This window comes from Geotrypetes seraphini, chromosome 3, assembly GCF_902459505.1.
Source record: "Geotrypetes seraphini chromosome 3, aGeoSer1.1, whole genome shotgun sequence".
NCBI classification, from domain to species: domain Eukaryota; kingdom Metazoa; phylum Chordata; class Amphibia; order Gymnophiona; family Dermophiidae; genus Geotrypetes; species Geotrypetes seraphini.
This window is the reverse complement of record NC_047086.1, coordinates 241621908-241640416: the sequence shown is the minus strand read 5'-3', so window position 1 is coordinate 241640416 and position 18509 is coordinate 241621908. Positions and strand designations below refer to the sequence as shown.

Genomic DNA, 18509 nt, shown 5'->3' with positions numbered 1-18509 from the left:
CTCTACAAATGAAAGCTTTTAAAACATAGGTGCCCAGAGTCCACAAAGGACCTTAATCTATAACCGCTGCAATCCCTTCCCCCTCTACTTCTTAGGCCTGCTTTATTCCTTTTATGCATCTTCTCCCTCTTTTTCCGTGTGCCAGCAGCAGTTACTTAAGCACGCAACTGCTAGCTTCCGCCTCAACTCATTCTGATTGGTTCTCCTGCACAAAGCGAAACCAATGTCCTGCAGAAACAGATCTGCAAGCAGTGGCCAGCCTGTCTTGCGGGATCAGCGGCAGAACGAAAGCAAACAGGACATTGGGGTTCTTTCGGTTTTGCGCACTCTTAATGAGCCTGCAGTCTCCACCTCCAACTGCGATCATAAAAACTGACCAGCAGTAGGAAAAATAAAAAAGAAGTAAAGCTGAAAACCCACTTCATGGCGCTTTAAAAAAAAAGTCAGGCTGAGGCAAATCCACGACTGAGATGCAGTGGCGTACCTAGGGTATGTGGCACCCGGGGCCCATCATTTTTTGACACCCCCCCCCATGTAAAAAAATATTTTTTGTAATGACCATGAAACGGAATAAATGGTCAGAATAGAAACAGGCAGTGAAAATTTTCTTATATTCCAAACATAACATAACATAAATTATGTCTGAATTGTCATGACATCAGAAGTACATATGGAATAGTTGCAGGTGATGCTTGGGACAGTTCTGATTGTGTTAGTTCGGTTTTATGTGTTTTTTGAATAGAAGGGTTTTTATTTCTTTTTGAAGGTTTTGCAGTATGTGGTCGATGTCAATTGGTTGTAGGGTTGGGGGTCGAGTGTTGCAGCTCGAATGGCTAGGAGGTTGTCGAACAGTTTTTTTCTTTTGACGTTTTTGGTTGGAGGGTGTGTGAATGGTGCGTGAGTTCTCCTATGTCTGTTTGAAGTGGATTGAATTATTTAGCTGAAGAAATTAGTTACCCCCTCATCCCACACACATTAATTCTCTTCCATTTTTGTTCCCATTATAAAAAACACTGATAAGTTCCCAGAAAAAAAATACATTAAAATAAGAAGTGAAAACAAAGGCCCCTACAGATGAGAACATAACATAAGAATAGCCTAACTGGATCAGACCAATGGTCCATCATGCCCAGTAGCCCATTCTCATGGTAGCCAATCCAGGATACTAATACCTGGTCAAAACCCAGAGTAGCAACATTCCATGCTACCGATCCAGGGCAAGCAGACACTTCCCCCATGTCTTAATAACAGATTATGGAATTTTCCTCCAGGAATTTGTCCAAATCTTTCTTAAAACCAGCTACACTATCTGCTTTTACCATAACTTCTGGCCACTTCATTTTTAAGTTTAGATCTTTCCTTTCAAACAGAGACCTTGCTAGATGTCAAATACAGCACAAGGTAACTTCACATGGACTTAGCTGTGCAGGAAATGTGAATCTCCTCATACACCCACCATATAGTGCAAAAATGTGCAAAGGTCTGTTTTTTTCTTTCGATCACTACATAGCCTAATGCCACACAAGCAGCGCTGTTACAAACATATTCTGTAGGTCAATGCTAAGGATAACAAAGTTTCCTTCCTTGGACCAGAAGGAGATACTGATAAACCACTGAAAGAGATCCCAACACAACACCCAAAGACCCACTCAGTGTGTGAACCAGTTGAGTGGAGTGGACTAACTGGGGGGTGGAAATGGGCCCGAAGTTTGCTCAGCAGAATTTCCCAGACCACCTCTTCCTCTCAACACATTGACATGCTGCTGCCACCACCACCACTAGAAACACCTCACTGGGTAGGCCAGCTATGCTATAAACTTTATAAAACACATTATTATATTTTCTTATAAAGCACATATTTTAACTGAACTGTCTGACATCCTCAGCCTTGCCATTCACAAAAATAGAAGGAAGAAAAGTTCCCGTTTCCTGCTGTCTCATGTCCCCGGCCTATACAATATTTTTTTTCTAAACTAAACTAACTAAACTAAACCTTAAGTTTATATACCGCGTCATCTCCACGGAAGTGGAGCTCGACACGGTTTACAGGGATTAAAAATAAAGAAGAGGAACTACAATGGAAGGAGGGAGAGGTAAAGTGAACAAGGACGGAGGAGGTACATAGAATAGTGGAGAGGGAGGGAGTGGTTACATTTTGGTGAAAAGCCAGGTTTTCAGATGTTTTCTGAAATGTTGGAGGGAGGTCGAACTCCGAAGATGGGCCGTAAAGCTGTTCCACAGCTCAGTGATCCTGAAGAGGAGGGATGTACCGTGTTTTCCTGTATGGGAGATGCCAATTAGAGAAGGGAAGGATAGTTTGAATTTCTGAGTGGATCTGGAGGAGTGAGTGCTTGAGAGCCAAGATAGTGGGAAGAGGGGAGGGAGGATGCCGTGAAGAGATTTGAAGGTAAGACAAGCGCATTTGTAGCGAACCCTGAGGAAGACTGGGAGCCAGTGAAGCTTAGACAGAAGCGGGGAGACGTGGTCAAATTTGCCTTTTGCGAAGATTAATTTAGCTGCGGTGTTCTGAATCCGCTGAAGTCTGAGAAGATTTTTCTTTGTTAGGCTTAGAAAGATGGAGTTGCAGTAATCGAGTCGGGATAGAATGATGGATTGGACAAGGACGGCGAAATGTTGTTGGTGGAAGCAGGATCTAACTTTTCTTAGCATATGGAGATTGAAAAAGCATTTTTTTACTAGGGAGTTGATGTGGTCGTTAAAGGACAGTGTAGAGTCAATGATGATTCCCAGAACTTTGCTAGAGTGCTCAAGCTGCAGATTGGTGCCAGAGGAAAGTGGGATGTGGGAGGGTAGCTGATCCAGTTTTGGGCCGAGCCAAAGTAGTTTTGTTTTGGCCTCATTTAGTTTCATTTGAACAGTGAGGGCCCAGGATTGTAGACTTGTTATACAGGATGAGATGTTAGCCGAGAGGTTGGTGAGGTTAGAGTCGGTTTCAATAAGGACGAGGATGTCGTCGGCGTAGGTGTAAAGTGTCTCCGAGGTGGAAAGTTGGAGGAGTTTCAGGGAGGACATATAGACATTGAAAAGAATCGGGGATAAAGGTGAACCCTGCGGGACTCCACAGATCGGTTTCCAAGGGGAGGATGAGGAACCCTTCATGTTAACGAGGTAGGAACGGGACCGTAAGAATTTTGAGAACCAATCTAAGACAGTGGAATTTATGCCAATTTCAGAAAGTTGGAGGATTAGTATGTCATGGTGGACAATGTCGAAAGCTGCGGAGAGGTCAAATTGGAGAAGGACAGCAAATTTGTTGGAGGAGTGAAGTTGTTGGACCTTTGAGATTAAAGAGGCTAGAAGGGATTCAGTGCTGTAGTTGGGTCTAAATCCATGTTGGTAGGGTAGGAGAATGGAGAATCTCTCGAGATAGGATGAGAGTTGGGTGGCTATGATGGATTCCAGCATTTTGGTCAGGAGAGGGATATTAGCTATTGGGCGATAGCTGGAAGGGATGGAGGGGTCGAGATCAGCTTTTTTCAGAAGTGGGGACAGGGAAATGTGTCCCATTTCTGTAGAAAACAGGCCTGAGACCCTTCAAAAGTCTGACCAAATCCTCGTTTCACTTGCATATTTATATGTATATTTTCTGTAAACCGCTTAGAACCTAACGGATGTAGCGGTATATAAGAAATAAATTACATTACATTACATTATAAAGTACTGAGGATGCCATCTCTCCCCAATCCCAGGTCCTAAAATCTAAGACAGCGCAAACTAATGCTGCCAGATTCAGGAAAAAAAATTTCGATTCGATTCAGCCTATTGAATTGGTTTTTCAATTTGATTTTCCTGCCCAGTTGGGTGATTTTTTTCAAAACTCCTGGTGGGTTTTATAGCTTTTTCACCCCCTTTGGCTTCTCCTAACCACACTGGCGCTGTGGTGTAAATAAAATAAAGAAACAAAAAGGACTTTTCCTCTCTCTGTTAAATCCTAGCTCACGTTTGCAGTCCAACACCAGCTCTGGCAGGATACACATTTCAAATCTGACATATTATAATCACAAAACAGAAAATAAAATTAATTTTTCTACCTTTTGTTGTCTGGTTATATTTCAAATCTTGTTGGTCCAAGGCTCTGGTTTTCTTCTGATAACTTGCTTGCCAGGGTCTCCTTCTTTCTTCTTTCTGCGTGCTAACCATCCATCTGCCAACTCTGTCCTCCCTTTCCATTTCCCTTTCCTCCCCAGGAAGTCTGGTATCTTTCCTTTTTTTCATCTCCCTCCACAGATCCACTTTTTCTTAACTACCCTTTCATCCGGCATCTCTCCCTCCTTCCCCACCACCCCAGAGTCTACCATCTCTCCCTTTCTTTTCCCAATTACCCTCCTATCCAGTATCTCTATCCCTCCTCCACACCATCCCTTGTGTCCAATTTCTCTCCCTTTCAGTTCCTTCCCTCCCTAAATCCCATGGTCCATCATTTCTATCCCTCTCCTCTATTTTCAGACCCATTATTTCTTCATCCCCCCCCCCCAAAGTTTGACATATGCACGTCTCTTTGAACATCCCCTTCCCTCCATGTACTTCTAAACCAGGGTCCCCCCCAAAGGCCTGTCCCCCCTTACAGGTCTGCCTGTCCCCCCTTGAAGGCCTGCACCCCCCTTGAAGGCCTGTCCCACCCCCTTGTAGGCCTGTCCCCCCCTTGAAGGCCTGTCCCTCCCCCTTGTAGGCCTGTCCCCCCCCCACCTTGAAGACCTGCCTGCCTGTCCCCCCCTTGAAGGCTTGTCCCCCCCCTTGAAGGTCTGCACCCCCCCTGAAGGCCTGTTCCCCCCTTGAAGGTCTGTCCCCCCCTTGAAGGCCTGTCCCACCCCCTTGTAGGCCTGTTTCCCCTCTTGTAGGCCTGTCCCCCCCTTGAAGGCCTGCCTGCCTGTCCCCCCCTTGAAGGCCTGCACCCCGCCGAAGTCCTGCACCCCCCCTGAAGGCCTGTCCCACCCCCTTGTAGGCCTGCCCACCCCCTTGTAGACCTGTCCCCCCTTGTAGACCTGTCCCCCCTTGAAGGCCTGCCTGCCCCCCCCTTGAAGGCCTGTCCCTCCCCCTTGAAGGTCTGCACCCCCCCCGAAGGCCTGTCCCCCCCCCTTGAAGGCCTGCCTGCCTGTCACCCCCCTCCCCCTTGAATGCCTGTCTGCCTGCCCACCCACCCCACCCCGAAGGACCGCTCGCCCCCCTGGCCTCCCCGCACCACCTATGAAGCAGCACTACCTATGCTCACGGCCTTGCCGTTCAGTCCCCACCACCACCACCACCCCCGAAGGACCGCTCGCCCCACTGACCTTCCTGCACCACCTATGAAGCAGCCTCAGCAGGATCGCTACGTCAGCTATCCCTGCGCTGCTTAGGCGCTGCTTCCTGCACCGCGTTCCCGCCCCTCCTCTGACGTCAGAGGAGGGGCGGGACCACGGCGCAGGAAGCAGCGCCCAAGCAGCTCAGGGATAGCTGACCTCGCGATCCTGCTGCTTGCTGCTTCACAGGTGGTGCAGGAAGGTCAGTCGGACGAGCGGTCCTTCGGGGGTGTGGGGGGACTGAACGGCAAGGCCGGGAGCACCCCTTCAGGGCTGGCACCCGGGGCGGACCGCCCCTCCCGCCCCCCCCTTGGTACGCCACTGCTGAGATGACAGCCGGGCGCTCACCTAAATTAGCTGGGCAGAGCGCTCGACTAAAAGGTGCTAGGGAGAACACTGCGAACGGAAAGACAATATAAAGCTAATCTAAAAGGTGTAAAGAATCAGACTCCCTTCAAAATTTTATTTCAAAATATGTACAAGTCTTACTGAAAAAAAGAGAAAAAGGAAGCAAAGCATGAAACAACCCCCCCAAAAAAAACAAACAAACAAAACAACAAACAAACAACAAATAAAAGAAAAACAGCCCTGGCTCCTAAATTGCTTTGACCAGACTCCTCCAAATATTTTTCCATGCATGCAGAATACCACAGATCAAAACACATTGCAAAGTAAGATACAATAGTTACACAGCTAGAAACAGTACAATACTGAAATCAAATTAACTCCTTTTATCAGATCAGACAATGGCATAATATTTAGTAGGTTATTAAAAATAAATACCTGGTGGTTTCATCCCTGCACTGAGAGGTCTAGCAGCTGCAGTAATCATTTGCTCCCTACAAGGTTCCTGGCAGCTCATCTTACTAATATACTCGATGGCTGCCTCCAAACTACGGCTGTTGGTTTGACGGAGAGCTCGTACAACCATATCCTAAGAGATAAAAGGAAATGATCAGAACCATTAAATGCAATAAGCTCATAGTAGCAATAACAAAAATGTCCCTTTGCCTTATTGATCTACTACTATTTATTTCTATAGTGCTACTAAACACACAGCGCCTTTTTAGGAAACTTATTGCAAAGTTTAAAAGTAAAATTTTATATCTATGCGGATATCACTATAGTTATTCCTTTTACAAACCTGACTTCTGAGATAAAGAATCATCTGTTTTATTTTAAAGCAAATTGAATTGTGGATGACTGCATTTAAATTGAAACTCAATTCTGACAAAACCAAATTCTTTCTGGCAAGCCCGAATGACAAAATTAAAGATTTATCGATTTCTTTGAATGATCAGGTCTTTCCAATTGACTATTCCATAAAAATTTTGGGAGTGACATTGGATCGATTCCTGACTTTAGATGAACATACGGATGCATTGGTTAGAAAATGCTTCTCGGACTGTGGAAACTAAGATCTATCAGAAAATATTTTGATGCTGTATCATTCCGTTTATTGGTTCAATCTTCCATTCTAAGTAAGCTTGTTAGATTGATCTTTGGTTTGAAAAAATGGGAACATGTAAGTCCCTATTATCAAAAATTACATTGGTTGCCCCTGGAAGCAAGAGTTGTGTTCAAATTCTCTCGTCTTTGTTTTAAATCAATATTTGGGTTGGCCCCTACATATCTGGTCTCTCATTTTAAACTGAACTGTTCTAATAGGCCTACTCGTAGAATTCATATGTTCACTTAACCTACAATAAAGGCCTGTCAATATAAAAGATTCTTGGATAGAACTCTTGCTTTCCAGGCAGGTAAATTAAATGAATGGTTGAGTAATATCATTATGCATTCCTCATCCTACTTCAGTTTTAGAAAATTAGTAAAAACAAAATTATTTAATTGATTTGTAAGTTAAGGTTTTACTGCTTTTACTTTCACATTGTATGTACGTACTGATGATTTTATAGTGTTTTATTCCATGATTGTCCAGCACTTCTTGTTGTAAACCGCCTCGAACTTTGGTGGTATATAAGAATAAATTAAATTAAATTTAAAAAATTAATATGCAGGTACTTTCTGTCCCTAGTGAGCTCATAAAGCACAGTTACCGTAACAGGTGTTATCCAGGGACAGCAGGCAGATATTCTCACATGTGGGCAACGTTATCCATGGAGCCCGATATGGACAGTGCAAAAGTGTACTGTCACTTTAAACTTCTTATGAAGCTTCAAGACTGTCCGAACCACGCATGTGCGAGTGCCTTACCGCCCGACGTTGGCTCGCGGTTCCTCAGTTCCGTATGCAAGCTAGGAAGCCAATTAGGGCAGGTGGGAGGGATGGAAGAATATCTGCCTGCTGTCCCCGGATAACACCCGTTAAGGTAACTGTGCTTTATGCTTGGACAAGTAGGCAGCATATTCTCACATTTGGGACTCCCTAGCTTATGAATGGGATGGTAGGAGAGTAGGCCATTAGGAAGAAAATAAATTGGCCAAAACGATTATCTCGTCTGGAATGGGATTCTAGACAGTAGTGAGATATATTTTCATTTTTATTTTTTTATTGAAGTTTAACATATAATAAGTGATTGAATAAAATATGGGATTTTGGAGAATGATTTATAAATGTAACACACAGATGCAGAGAAGACTAAAAGCATCTATGTAGACAATTTTAAATGTAACCATACGATTAGGTAAAGACCAAAGATTAGATAAGATTCGATTAGAACTCATTTTAGCAAATTAAGCATCACAAGCAATAACTAAAACATTAGGATAAGAAATTATACTCAAAGTTACCAGCTGAAATGTAACAATTACCTCAAAAATGAGAAGAGACATTTGTTATTGTAAACCATATTTTGTTAGTTTTAAAGCTCCTATTAGTAAGGGAATTCCCTTTGCATTCATATTTATGAATCAGGACCGTAGCCCACCAAAAAGAGGTGTTTAATAAATGAGCTGACTTTAAGTGTAAGAGAATCTTGTAGAGTAAGAGCCATAAGAATATCAAGTAACTTAGAATGCCATTTGTCCAATATATCAGGCAAAGCAAAAGAACGAAAGAGGACAATATCAAAAGATAACTGAGAAGAAATAGGAAGTACAGTGCATATGGTTTTCCATACTGATCTCCAAAATGGTTGAATATTTGGGCAAATATACAAAAAAAACCATTAAAAAGTAATAAAGGACTGAAGACTCAAATCTATAATAATACTTGATTAATAATTTGATTTAAATTTACATTGAAAGTTATATTAGGGACAAGCCTCAGATAATGGAGTACATCCTCCATTCTGGGATATCTTCGAGAGAAAGAAAACATCTTTTCTCCAACTCCTAACACATCACCAGCTTAGTCCCACCTCCTTACCAAATTAATTAATTACCATTAGTTAAATTACTTCCTATAATTCATCTATCTTACTTTTAAATACTCTCAAACTTTATTTCATCCTTATTTAATATCTATTTAATAATTTATTATATAAAAAATCTCAGCTCTATAGTATATATAGTATGGGATTCATATTTCTCTAAAAAGTCTACATGCCAATTTGATACTCAAACGCAACAGAGAAAGTGTACTGTAGATATAAAGTGCACTAATGCCTTAAAGTGCTTTATAGCACTTTATATCTACCATACACTTTCTCTGTTGGTTTTTGAGTATCAAATTGGCACGTCATTGGCATAAGATGACGAACAAATCAGCCAATCGTCCAGGTATGGGTGAACTTTGATTCCCTAGTGCTGAAGAAAAGCCGCCACCACAACCATGACCTTAAAAAAAGTTTTCTGCGCCATGGCCAAACCGAAGGGCATCGCCTGAGCTGTCAGTTAGTTCGGGTGGGAGTCCCGCGGCTAGTGTCCCCTCCTGAAGAAGCTCCAATTCGTGAAACTCAGTTGGGGGGTCACAATGTTTTAAGACCGGAGCAGTTGTGGGACGGATCCCAGCATCTCCACTGCACAAAGATAAGTACAGACGGTTATAACAACTTTTGAGATTTAAATCTGTATGCGGTGGAATGAGATGGTGAACAGCTGTGATGGTCTCATTAACAACCTGCTCCATGTTTATTCACTAAAGTTGGGTTATTGGGTCTGAGCTTTTCACACACGCTTATTTTGAATGTAATTGCATTTCTATAGTAATCTGATTTGAGGATTTTAGATGGTGATAAGTGATTTTGTAAGAAAGTGAAGATCACCGAATTGAAGAATAGGTTTTCATTTTTTGTTTTGAGTTTATTTTATAGCCTTTTGCCCTCTCTAACCCCACGCCGGCACTGTGGTGTAAACAAAATAAAAAAAAGACTTTTCCTCTCTATTAAGTCCAAGCTCATGCTCACTAACATCAGCTCTGGCAGGATACACATTTCAAATTTGACATATTGTAATCATAAAATAGAAAATAAAATTATTTTTTTTCTACCTATATCCAACATTTGCTGCTTTTCCACTGTCTACCATCTCTTTCCCTGCCTTGTGCAACATCTTTCCCTTCCCAGCTCATGGGCCTAAGGCCCCGCCCAATCAGGCCTGCCATTCTGAGGATGGCGGGCCTGCCGGACAGACAGGCTTGGGACCCGTCCATCGTGTGGGTGGGGGTGGTGTCGCGGGTCGGCAGATGGGGAAGGGGTGTTCGGTGGGCCGATCGGGGGTACATGGGGGGCGGTCGTGGGGGGGACTGCGTCGTGGCAGGAGGGCCTGGGATCCCTCCTGCCAGTATCTTAGTGGGGGTGGGGAATAGGGGGGTCTCCGGGGCAGGAGAGCTTGGCCTCCCTCCTGCCCCAGCCGATCGGGGTGCTGTGTCAAGGCAGGAGGGGTTGAGCTCCTTCCTGCCCGATCTTGTCGTGGGAGAGGGGGTGGATCGCAGCAGGAGAGATTGGCTATCTCTCCTGCCTCAATAGCGATCCGAAGTGCCGCGGTTGACGGCACTTTGGGATCGTTATCACGGCAGGGGAGATGAGCCATCTCTCCTGCCGCCATCGTTGCTGGGGTGGGGGTGGATTCTGTAACCGGTGTTCTTTTTTACAGACACCGGTTACAGAATCCAGCTTTTAGGTGAAGGACTGGCTCCTCCTTCGCCTAAAAGCTCTTGTGTTGGGTGTTTGGGACTCAGTCTTTTTTGTGGTTCATTATATGTGGTAAGTATAGACGTAGTGGTGGTTTGGGTATGTAAACAGCTGAATGTAGAGGCAGGCCATTATAAAAAAATTTTTAAAAACCCTCCTTTTGGACGTTTTTTTGAGAATGGACATTTTCCCTGCTTCTACTTTTAACGTTTAGGGCCTTAGGCCAAAAGGGGACTTAGATGTTTTTTTTTTTATTATGCCCCTCCACGTTTTTACTTGTATTTATGTAATATTGGCCCCCTTTTACTAAACCACGCTAGCAGTTTCTAGCGTCGGGAGCTGCGCTGAATGCTCCGCTGTCTCCCTCAGCTTCTCCAAGTCTGCTACTGAAGCCTCAAAAGAGAACAGACTTGTTCTCTGAGAGCTAGAACTCTTTACAATTGATCACACATATAACATTTCACAAAATGGAAGATAATCAAACATTTTAAACTCAGTGCAAAAGACTGGATAGCACCCCTCTTCTCACTGCTGAACTGTTTGCATCTTAGTATTACTAAGCTGCTTAAATAAACCTTGTTAAGGTACTAGGAATATTATACTAGTATAAAGAGCCTTAGGATTATATTGCATGCTTTATTTAGTGTTTGATTCTTAGCAAGGAATGAAATATAATAAAAGTCTGTAAATAAACTCTCCTTCTGTTATCCTAATTAGATTAATCAACTTTAAATGAAGAAATGGGTTATGAGCGGGTGGGAATGAAGATTGAGATATATCTTTCTATGCCTTCTAGAGGCTGTCTGTTAATGCTGTAGGCCAATGGTTTTCATTCATTTTTAAGCTGGAGCTATTTTGGATTCTAATGATTTAAAGGAGAGCCACAAAATATCTACCCATTTGGGGCCATGACACTGCTGACCAGTGTGTGTCAGTTACTTCCAGACCCACTAATCCATGTTCAATCATCATAGGAGGGGGGTATCCTCAAGGTTGTGAGCATTTCCAAATGCATTCTCCTTTCTCTAGTGAGAAATGCCTTATCTTTTTGAGCATGTAGTTATTCCCCCCATTCACTTTCCTCTTTTATGTCCAAAGTCTGGGTAGAGAGGCAGAGCAGCAAAAAAAACACCCCAGAAAGACAATAGAGGCTGCCACAGATGTCTCTGGGGGCTGCTGTTGGCCCCTGGGCCTTGCATTGAAGAACAGTGCTATAGGCTATGACAGTTAATTTTCTACCTTTAGTAGAAAGTTCAAGTTTAAAAATATGGGAAAAAGGCTTTTATATTATGGAAACTAGCTAATAAGTTGGATCTTTTAAAATTTAAAGTTTTTATAAATGAACCTACAATTTATCTTTTATCCCAAAATTATCAAAAGCACAAGCAATGTTTAACTATCCAGACAAATATCCTCTTCTCCTCTCTAGGGCATACTTCCTAGATTAGATTACAGATAGGCACTTAACATATTTTTTTTTGTGTAAAATGGGCAGGATAGGAAACCCGATTTGATTATTTAGCAGACCATGGCATTAAAAATCACTTGAATTTGAGCTAGAGAGTTGCGCGGGGACAGAAATCCCACCCGTCCCCGTGAGGACTCCCACCCGTCCCCGCGAGGAATCCCTCCGTCCCCACCCGTCCCCGCGAGGAATCCCCTCCGTCCCCGCGAGGAATCCCCTATGTCCCTGCCTGTCCCTATAAACTACAGAAATAGTTATTTCATTTAATTATGCTACTGAATTAAAGGCTCTGGTAGAAACCCATTTAAAAATAAGCAAAAAGACTTTATTAATTTGGAAATATTAATTGGGAAGAATACATACTTTGTAAACGGGTTTCTACCAGAGCCTCTAATGTTTATAAATTTTTATCAACACAACTAATATACTACTTTATCCTTAAGCAAAAAAAAAAAAAAAAAGAATTTTTTTCCTACCTTTATTGCCTGGTTTCTGCTTTCTTCATGTTCTCATTCAATTCCTTCCATCCACTGCCTCTCTTCTCTCTGTGTCTTCCATTTGCTCTGTTACTGTGCCTCTCCCTTTCTCCCCCCTCCCAAATTGGTCTGGCACCCATCTTTTTCCCTCCGCTCCCCCCATAGTCTGGCACCTCTGTCTTCTTCCCTGCCGGCGTCTTCTTCCCATTCCCTCTTCCCCATTTCCTTTAGTATCCTTCTCCCCCACCATCTTCCCCATGTCCTGTCAGGCAGCATCCTTCTCCCCCCTCTGCCTTCCCATGTCCTTTCAGCGTCCTTCTCCCCCTCTGTCTTCCCCATGTCCTTTCAGCGGCCTTCTCCCCCCTCTGTCTTCCCCATGTCCTTTCAGTGGCCTTCTCCACCCCTGTTTTCCCCATGTCCTTTCAGTGGCATTCTCCACCCCCTTTGTCTTCCCCAGTGCTTTCAGGGTCCTTCCCCCCCCCTTCCTCCTGTTTACCCCATGTCCTTTCAGCGTTCTTTTCCACCCCTTTGTCTTCCCCAGTGCTTTCAGCGGCCTTCTCCCCCCTTAAGCATCTTTTCTTCTCCACTCCACCTTTCCTCCCTCCCTGCCTCCACCTTTGTGGCGCTTTTGCACCCGACCGACAACAGAACAGGCCCGGTCGGACAAATCTCCCTGTCCTGTAGCCGCGAATCTAAATTACCTTCTTACAGTAGCTGGAGTAGTGAAGCTGCTGTAAGAGGTAATTTAGATTCGCGGCTACAGGGCAGGGAGATTTGTCGGCCGGCCTGTTGTCGGTCGATCGGGGGACCTGACCGGCTGTGCACATTCTCCAAAGCGGACCGCCCCCTCCCCCCTCTTTCGTACGCCATTGCCTTCTCTCTACCTGCCCTGCCGCACACAGCCGACCGGAAGTCTTCCTGATGTCAGCGCTGACGTCGGAGGAAGGGAGGGCTTTGCTTAAGCCCTCCCTCCGACGTCAGCGCTGACATCGGGAAGATTTCCGTTCGGCTGTGTGCTGCGACAGGGCAGGTAAGGAGAAGGAGACTACCCTCGCGGCTCGAGTGCACTGCGATCCAACCCCGCAGGAACCCCGCGACCCTCGGAGGCGTCCCCACGGGATCCCCGCGACCCTAGGGGGCGTCCCCACGGGATCCCCGTGACCCAAAGGGGGAACCCGCGGGATCCCCGCGGGTCCCGCGGGATTCCCGTCATCCCCGTTCCCGTGCAGCTCTCTAATTTGAGCACAACTGAGGAGGCAGTAGTGCCTCTCTACATTTTTTCAATAAAAATAAAGTTCCTCCCACCCCACCTAAATTGTGCCATGACTTCTGGCTCCTTAATGGCAAACTTGAAATAGAATAATCAGTTTTGATTTCTTGATACAATTTTTTCCTAGCTATAGCTTTTATTTTTTTTCCCATTATGTATAACTAACTCCCAGCGGAGGTTATTATTGCATAACAATTGAATTTTTTGTGATTTGTATCTTTACTGGTCAAAAGTTTTTCTTATAAATTTGTTTTAAATTGCTTAAAAAAATAAAGGATACAGTTAAGAGTGTCAGCTCTACTATAACATTTACATGGTTATTAAAAAAAAAAAAAAATACCTATCAGCATAAACAAAGATCTTTAAGCAGGCACTCACCTCATCAAACCCAGCAGCTTGTAATTCTTGTAACATTTCCTGATTAATTTCAGAGGTCACTCTGGATGAAGAACCGGCTTCATTGGCAAATGGCTGTAGTGAATTCCGAATTTCTTGCAAAGCTTTATGATAGGTTCCAAATTTGAGTGGACTGCGTCCTTGTCTGGGATCATCAACTGTCATTTTCCCCAAACTGTGTTCAGCTTTTGCTGCATCAGATGGCTTAGGTAAATTCCTTAAGCTCTCTCGGATTTCCAGCAACATCTGCCGGCTGTTGCCAGCATAGTTGCTGGCAGGGAAGGTTTTAGGCCTCATTTGTCTATAACCTTCAGGTTTTTCGCCTCTCTTCATTAAAACATGTATCAATGGAACCTTTACTAAGATTCCTCCCAAACAAAACTTCAACAAGTGGATAATGACTTCACAATTCACTTACATTCACTTCAATCACTTGGGCTTCAAATAGTGCTGTAGTTCTGTAGAGTTATGAAAATTATTCAGTCTACAATAAACCAAAAAAATCCAGGTTATAGATCAAATTATTCACAGATTGAGCCAAACATAACCTCATATTTTATTTACACTTTATAAAAAAAACACCAAAAACCCAACAATAACAAAAAAACCCATTGCATTTTACAATGGAAAACAAGTTATTATTTTTAGATTGTTAAGGTGAAGTGAAAAAGGCTATTAGAGACAAAAAAAAAACATCCTTTAAAGAACAGAAAAAAAGATACAAATGAAGAAAATAAGAAGAGACGTGGCCCATTTAAAAAAGAGTGAGTTTCAGAGGGACATACTTTTATGGTTCTTGAAGCTAAAAATGACACCCTCAACAGGAAAGCAATACAGCTATTCATGAACAAATTCAAGGCATTCTACTCAGGCTAGCTGCATGATGAGCAGCATTTGAAGTGACTGAAGCACAATTTGTTTTTTAAATTGTTACTCTTATCCAAACCATACTGTTCTTTGATCACATTAATTTTTTGTCCTAATAAAAAATTTAGTTATTAGAAAGCCACAAGTTTCCAATTCAAAGTTTCTCTCATTATTTCAATTCCTGTCTACATCTCCCACATATTTTAACATTGGTGTACTTTCAGGCCTATTTTAAGTTATTAGGAATACCAGGTCAAAAAAGTGCTCTTTCAGATGGTGCAAGAAAGAAGAAGATTGAAGGATATACAGTTGTGATATATAACATTAAATATAGCTAAAATTTTGCATAAAATTGTTTTCATCAGTCTTAATACAGATTTATTTCAGAAAAGAAAAGTGCAGTGTGCCTAAAAGTTTATTGGGGCAGTATCTGGCTGTAATCTCTTTCAGTTCCTAAATTTTGAGCCATATTGTGCTTTCTGTTCAGGAACTATGTTGTGTTAAATATTTGCTTGTGCAATCCATGACAAGTTTTTCCATCAAGTTTGTGGTTCTCCAGTGATACACCAAAGCATACACCAATGATCTGAGTGGTATATTTGGATTCTGCACAAACAGTTGTATTAGAAAAATGACTTAGCTTGGCAGAACAACTATCCTTTCCACAACCTGAACTCAAAGTTGACATTTTGGCACTATCTTCCATGGAATGAAAAAGTGGTCCCAATAACAAGGCCCCTAACTTTGGAAGCTTCAGCTCTAAGACTTTGCACATATTCAGCACATGTTGTATTGTACTTCCACTAAAAATTTCATCAACTTCTGAGGGTCAGATTCTCAAATACATGACCCTTAATCCTTTAATGCTTACCATTTAATATTTTACATCCAGTATTACTATTTTTAACAGAGTACTGGTGTTCCTTGTAAGAAAAGTAATGACAATTCAAACCTGTTGGGGGGGGGGGGCGGTTTCTATACAGAACAAAGGTAAAAGACCAAGTATAGCCTTCAATGACAATAGAGACTACTGAACATATGGAAAAGCCCTTATACTGTATAATAACTCTGTTAGTGCACAAAAATAGCCTCCTGGGTTATAGTGCTAGCTGTCCTCTCTTATAGTAAACAAACTTGACTAGATACTATAAAGAGTGCGAAAGTAACATTTTCAAAAATGACACATTAACAAAATATTCACCTTATGCAAAAGGGAGTTTGAATGATGTGAACATAAATATTTTTTGATTACCAAGAGCTAACAATTAAGCCACAGAACAGCGAAGAAACATATGCAAGCAGAAATCCGATCGACCTGGAGGCACATGAAACCTGGCCTCTACGGCAAAGAAGCAGCCCAGTTACCTTCTTCCGTCCAGATTTACACACTTTCTACGTTTGGCACTAAAACCTTCTCCGCCCTCTCTGATGCTTCAACCTTTTATTTTCTCACTCGTGTCCCTAACAACCCAAGTTCAGCTCCGAGCAGGCTCCAAGCACCTCTAGGCCAGACTATGTTGGGCCACCGCTACCACAAAGATTATGCTAACGATTCCCAAACTTTGAGCAGAGTTCTCCAGTCACACGCATTTGACTGCTTTTACACACCGAACACCCCTCTTCACACGCATTCAAAGATCCGAAACCCTCCCTCCCTCCCTCTTCTACCTAGCATCTCTCCCTTTCTTCTCCCCACTCGTTGTGCAGCATCGCGCCCTCATTTTTAGCCCAGCCACCCCACCCCTCCTACCTTCACACTTGTCTTTAAAGCCATTCGCAGAAGCAACAACTTACACGGGTAGCCTGCGGCGGCCCAAAACCTTTCCCTCTGCCGCGTCCCACCCCACCGGAAACAGGAAGTTGGATCAGAGGCGAGTGGACGCGGCGGAAGGGGGAAGTTGCGTCAAAGGGGGGGGGGGGGCGGAACGTGGCGAGGAAGGAGACATTGCGTCAGAGGGGGCGGGGGAAGCGTCAGCGCTGGTTGTTTGGGGGGGGGGGGAATCTTAAAGGCGCGTTTGGAAGAAGGGAAAAGGTGAAGCCGAGAGAGGTGGGTTTGGTTGAGAGAGCAGCAGGAGTGGAGTCGGCCGTTGTTGAGCGTTTGCCGCCTCTGGTTCAAACCCGTGTGTTAGGGGTTGTCCGGGAGCTACCTGGAAGAAGGGCGCAGGACCTGGCTTGGAACTACCTCAGCGCCAGCGGACTTCTATGCTGTATTGCCCAGAAATATTAATTTAACCATGACTGTACTGTATAATGAGTGTGACTATTGGGCAGACTGGAAGGTCTATCTGTTGTAACTTACTCCTGTCCTATCCAGAGCCCGCAGTTCGTGATGGACCTTGCGTTTGTCTAATAAAGGTAAATGAAAAACTGTGCTAGGCACATTCTGCCCATATAAATGGGTTTTATTAAGCCGTCTTTTCCGGGGTTTGACTGGAATAGCTGTTCAATTGATCACGAAAAATTGGAAAAGCCATGATAGATTAAACTACACATTTTGGTGGACAAATGTATGTAATACATTAAAATATGAGAGAATGAATGCAGAATGTTTGGGGTCAAGTGTTTCATTTAACAAAGTATGGAGTCCATTGGATTTATTTGCTGCTTCACATTAAGGGTTTTTGCATTTCTCTTTAAGTTTTTCCTTACACATCCGGGGTGGGGGGAGGGAGAGATAATTAACAAATTGATATTAATTCTTCATATCAATGTAATAAATAAAGTTATCTTGTATTATTAATAATTGATAGATGGGTGGGTAAAGTTATGGTTCTATATATTAATTGTATAAAATGGTGTAATCTCTAATATTTTTCTGTATTCAATCAAATGTACTACACTGTTGTAGTTTTTAAAAATAATAAAATTTTTACAAAATAAAAAAAAAGAAATGGGTTTTATAAAATTATGTGGCTGGATACGTATGTCTGCCAGCAGATGTTGGGATCTACATTTGGGTTGAGCTGTTGGATTTTAATAAAATAGGTACATACCAGTATTTTCATGTGTTTTTAGTGCCCTTTGAGGTAAAGTCCCTAAAATAATAATAATAATAACAGCTTATATACCGCAATACCGTGAAGTTCTATGCGGTTTACCAAGATTAAGCAAAGGTACAAATTGATTGACTTTAAGAGGGGAGGAAGAAAGAGGGTTAATAGGACAGGAAATCCATTTTTGAGGAGAGAGTGATCAATAGAACAAGTTAATCGCTATAGAGGGGAGAGAGAAGAGAGGATCAGTTGTCTAGATACTTTAGGAGCAGGTGTGTTTTCAGACGTTTCCTAAATTCCTCATAAGTAGTGGGCGAAAGCAATTGTTCTAGGTCTTTACACCATGATGCTGCTTGGTGCGAGAGAAGATGTTCATGGTGTTTTTTCAGTTTACAACCTCTCACTGGGAGGGAAACAAAGTTGGAATGTGAGCTTCTCTTGTGTCTGTTGGCTGAGAAGACAAAAAGGTCATATTTAGGGGCAAGTCCGTGTAGTGCTTTGAAGCAGAAGCAGGCAAATTTAAACTTTACGCGCACTTCCATTGGCAGCCAATGCAGCTACCGGTAGTAGGGTGTCACGTGGTCAAACTTCTTCAGCCCAAAGATCAGTTTGACCGCTGCATTTTGCATCAATTGTAAACGCTGCATGTTCTTTTGGGAAATTGCTAAGTAGGCGATGTTACAGTAGTCAAGTAGACTCAGTATGAGGGA

At 43.0% G+C, this 18509-nt stretch overlaps 1 protein-coding gene across 3 annotated transcripts in view; it reads right to left on the bottom strand.

Moving 5' to 3' along the window:
- LATS1 (large tumor suppressor kinase 1) overlaps nt 1-16711 on the bottom strand; it is a 114793-nt gene extending 98082 nt beyond the window's left edge. For 2 of the 3 annotated variants that reach the window (XM_033937265.1, XM_033937267.1), the window contains exons 1-3: nt 16557-16702; nt 13922-14423; nt 6084-6234 (exon numbers count right to left, since the gene is read on the bottom strand). In XM_033937265.1, coding sequence (XP_033793156.1) covers nt 6084-6234; nt 13922-14272 — 502 coding nt within the window. In that variant the 5' untranslated portion in view covers nt 14273-14423; nt 16557-16702. Of the gene's footprint in view, nt 1-6083; nt 6235-13921; nt 14424-16556 lie in introns of all 3 variants that reach the window. The other variant, XM_033937266.1, reaches the window with a different exon arrangement.
- Nucleotides 16712-18509: the final 1798 nt, after the last annotated feature.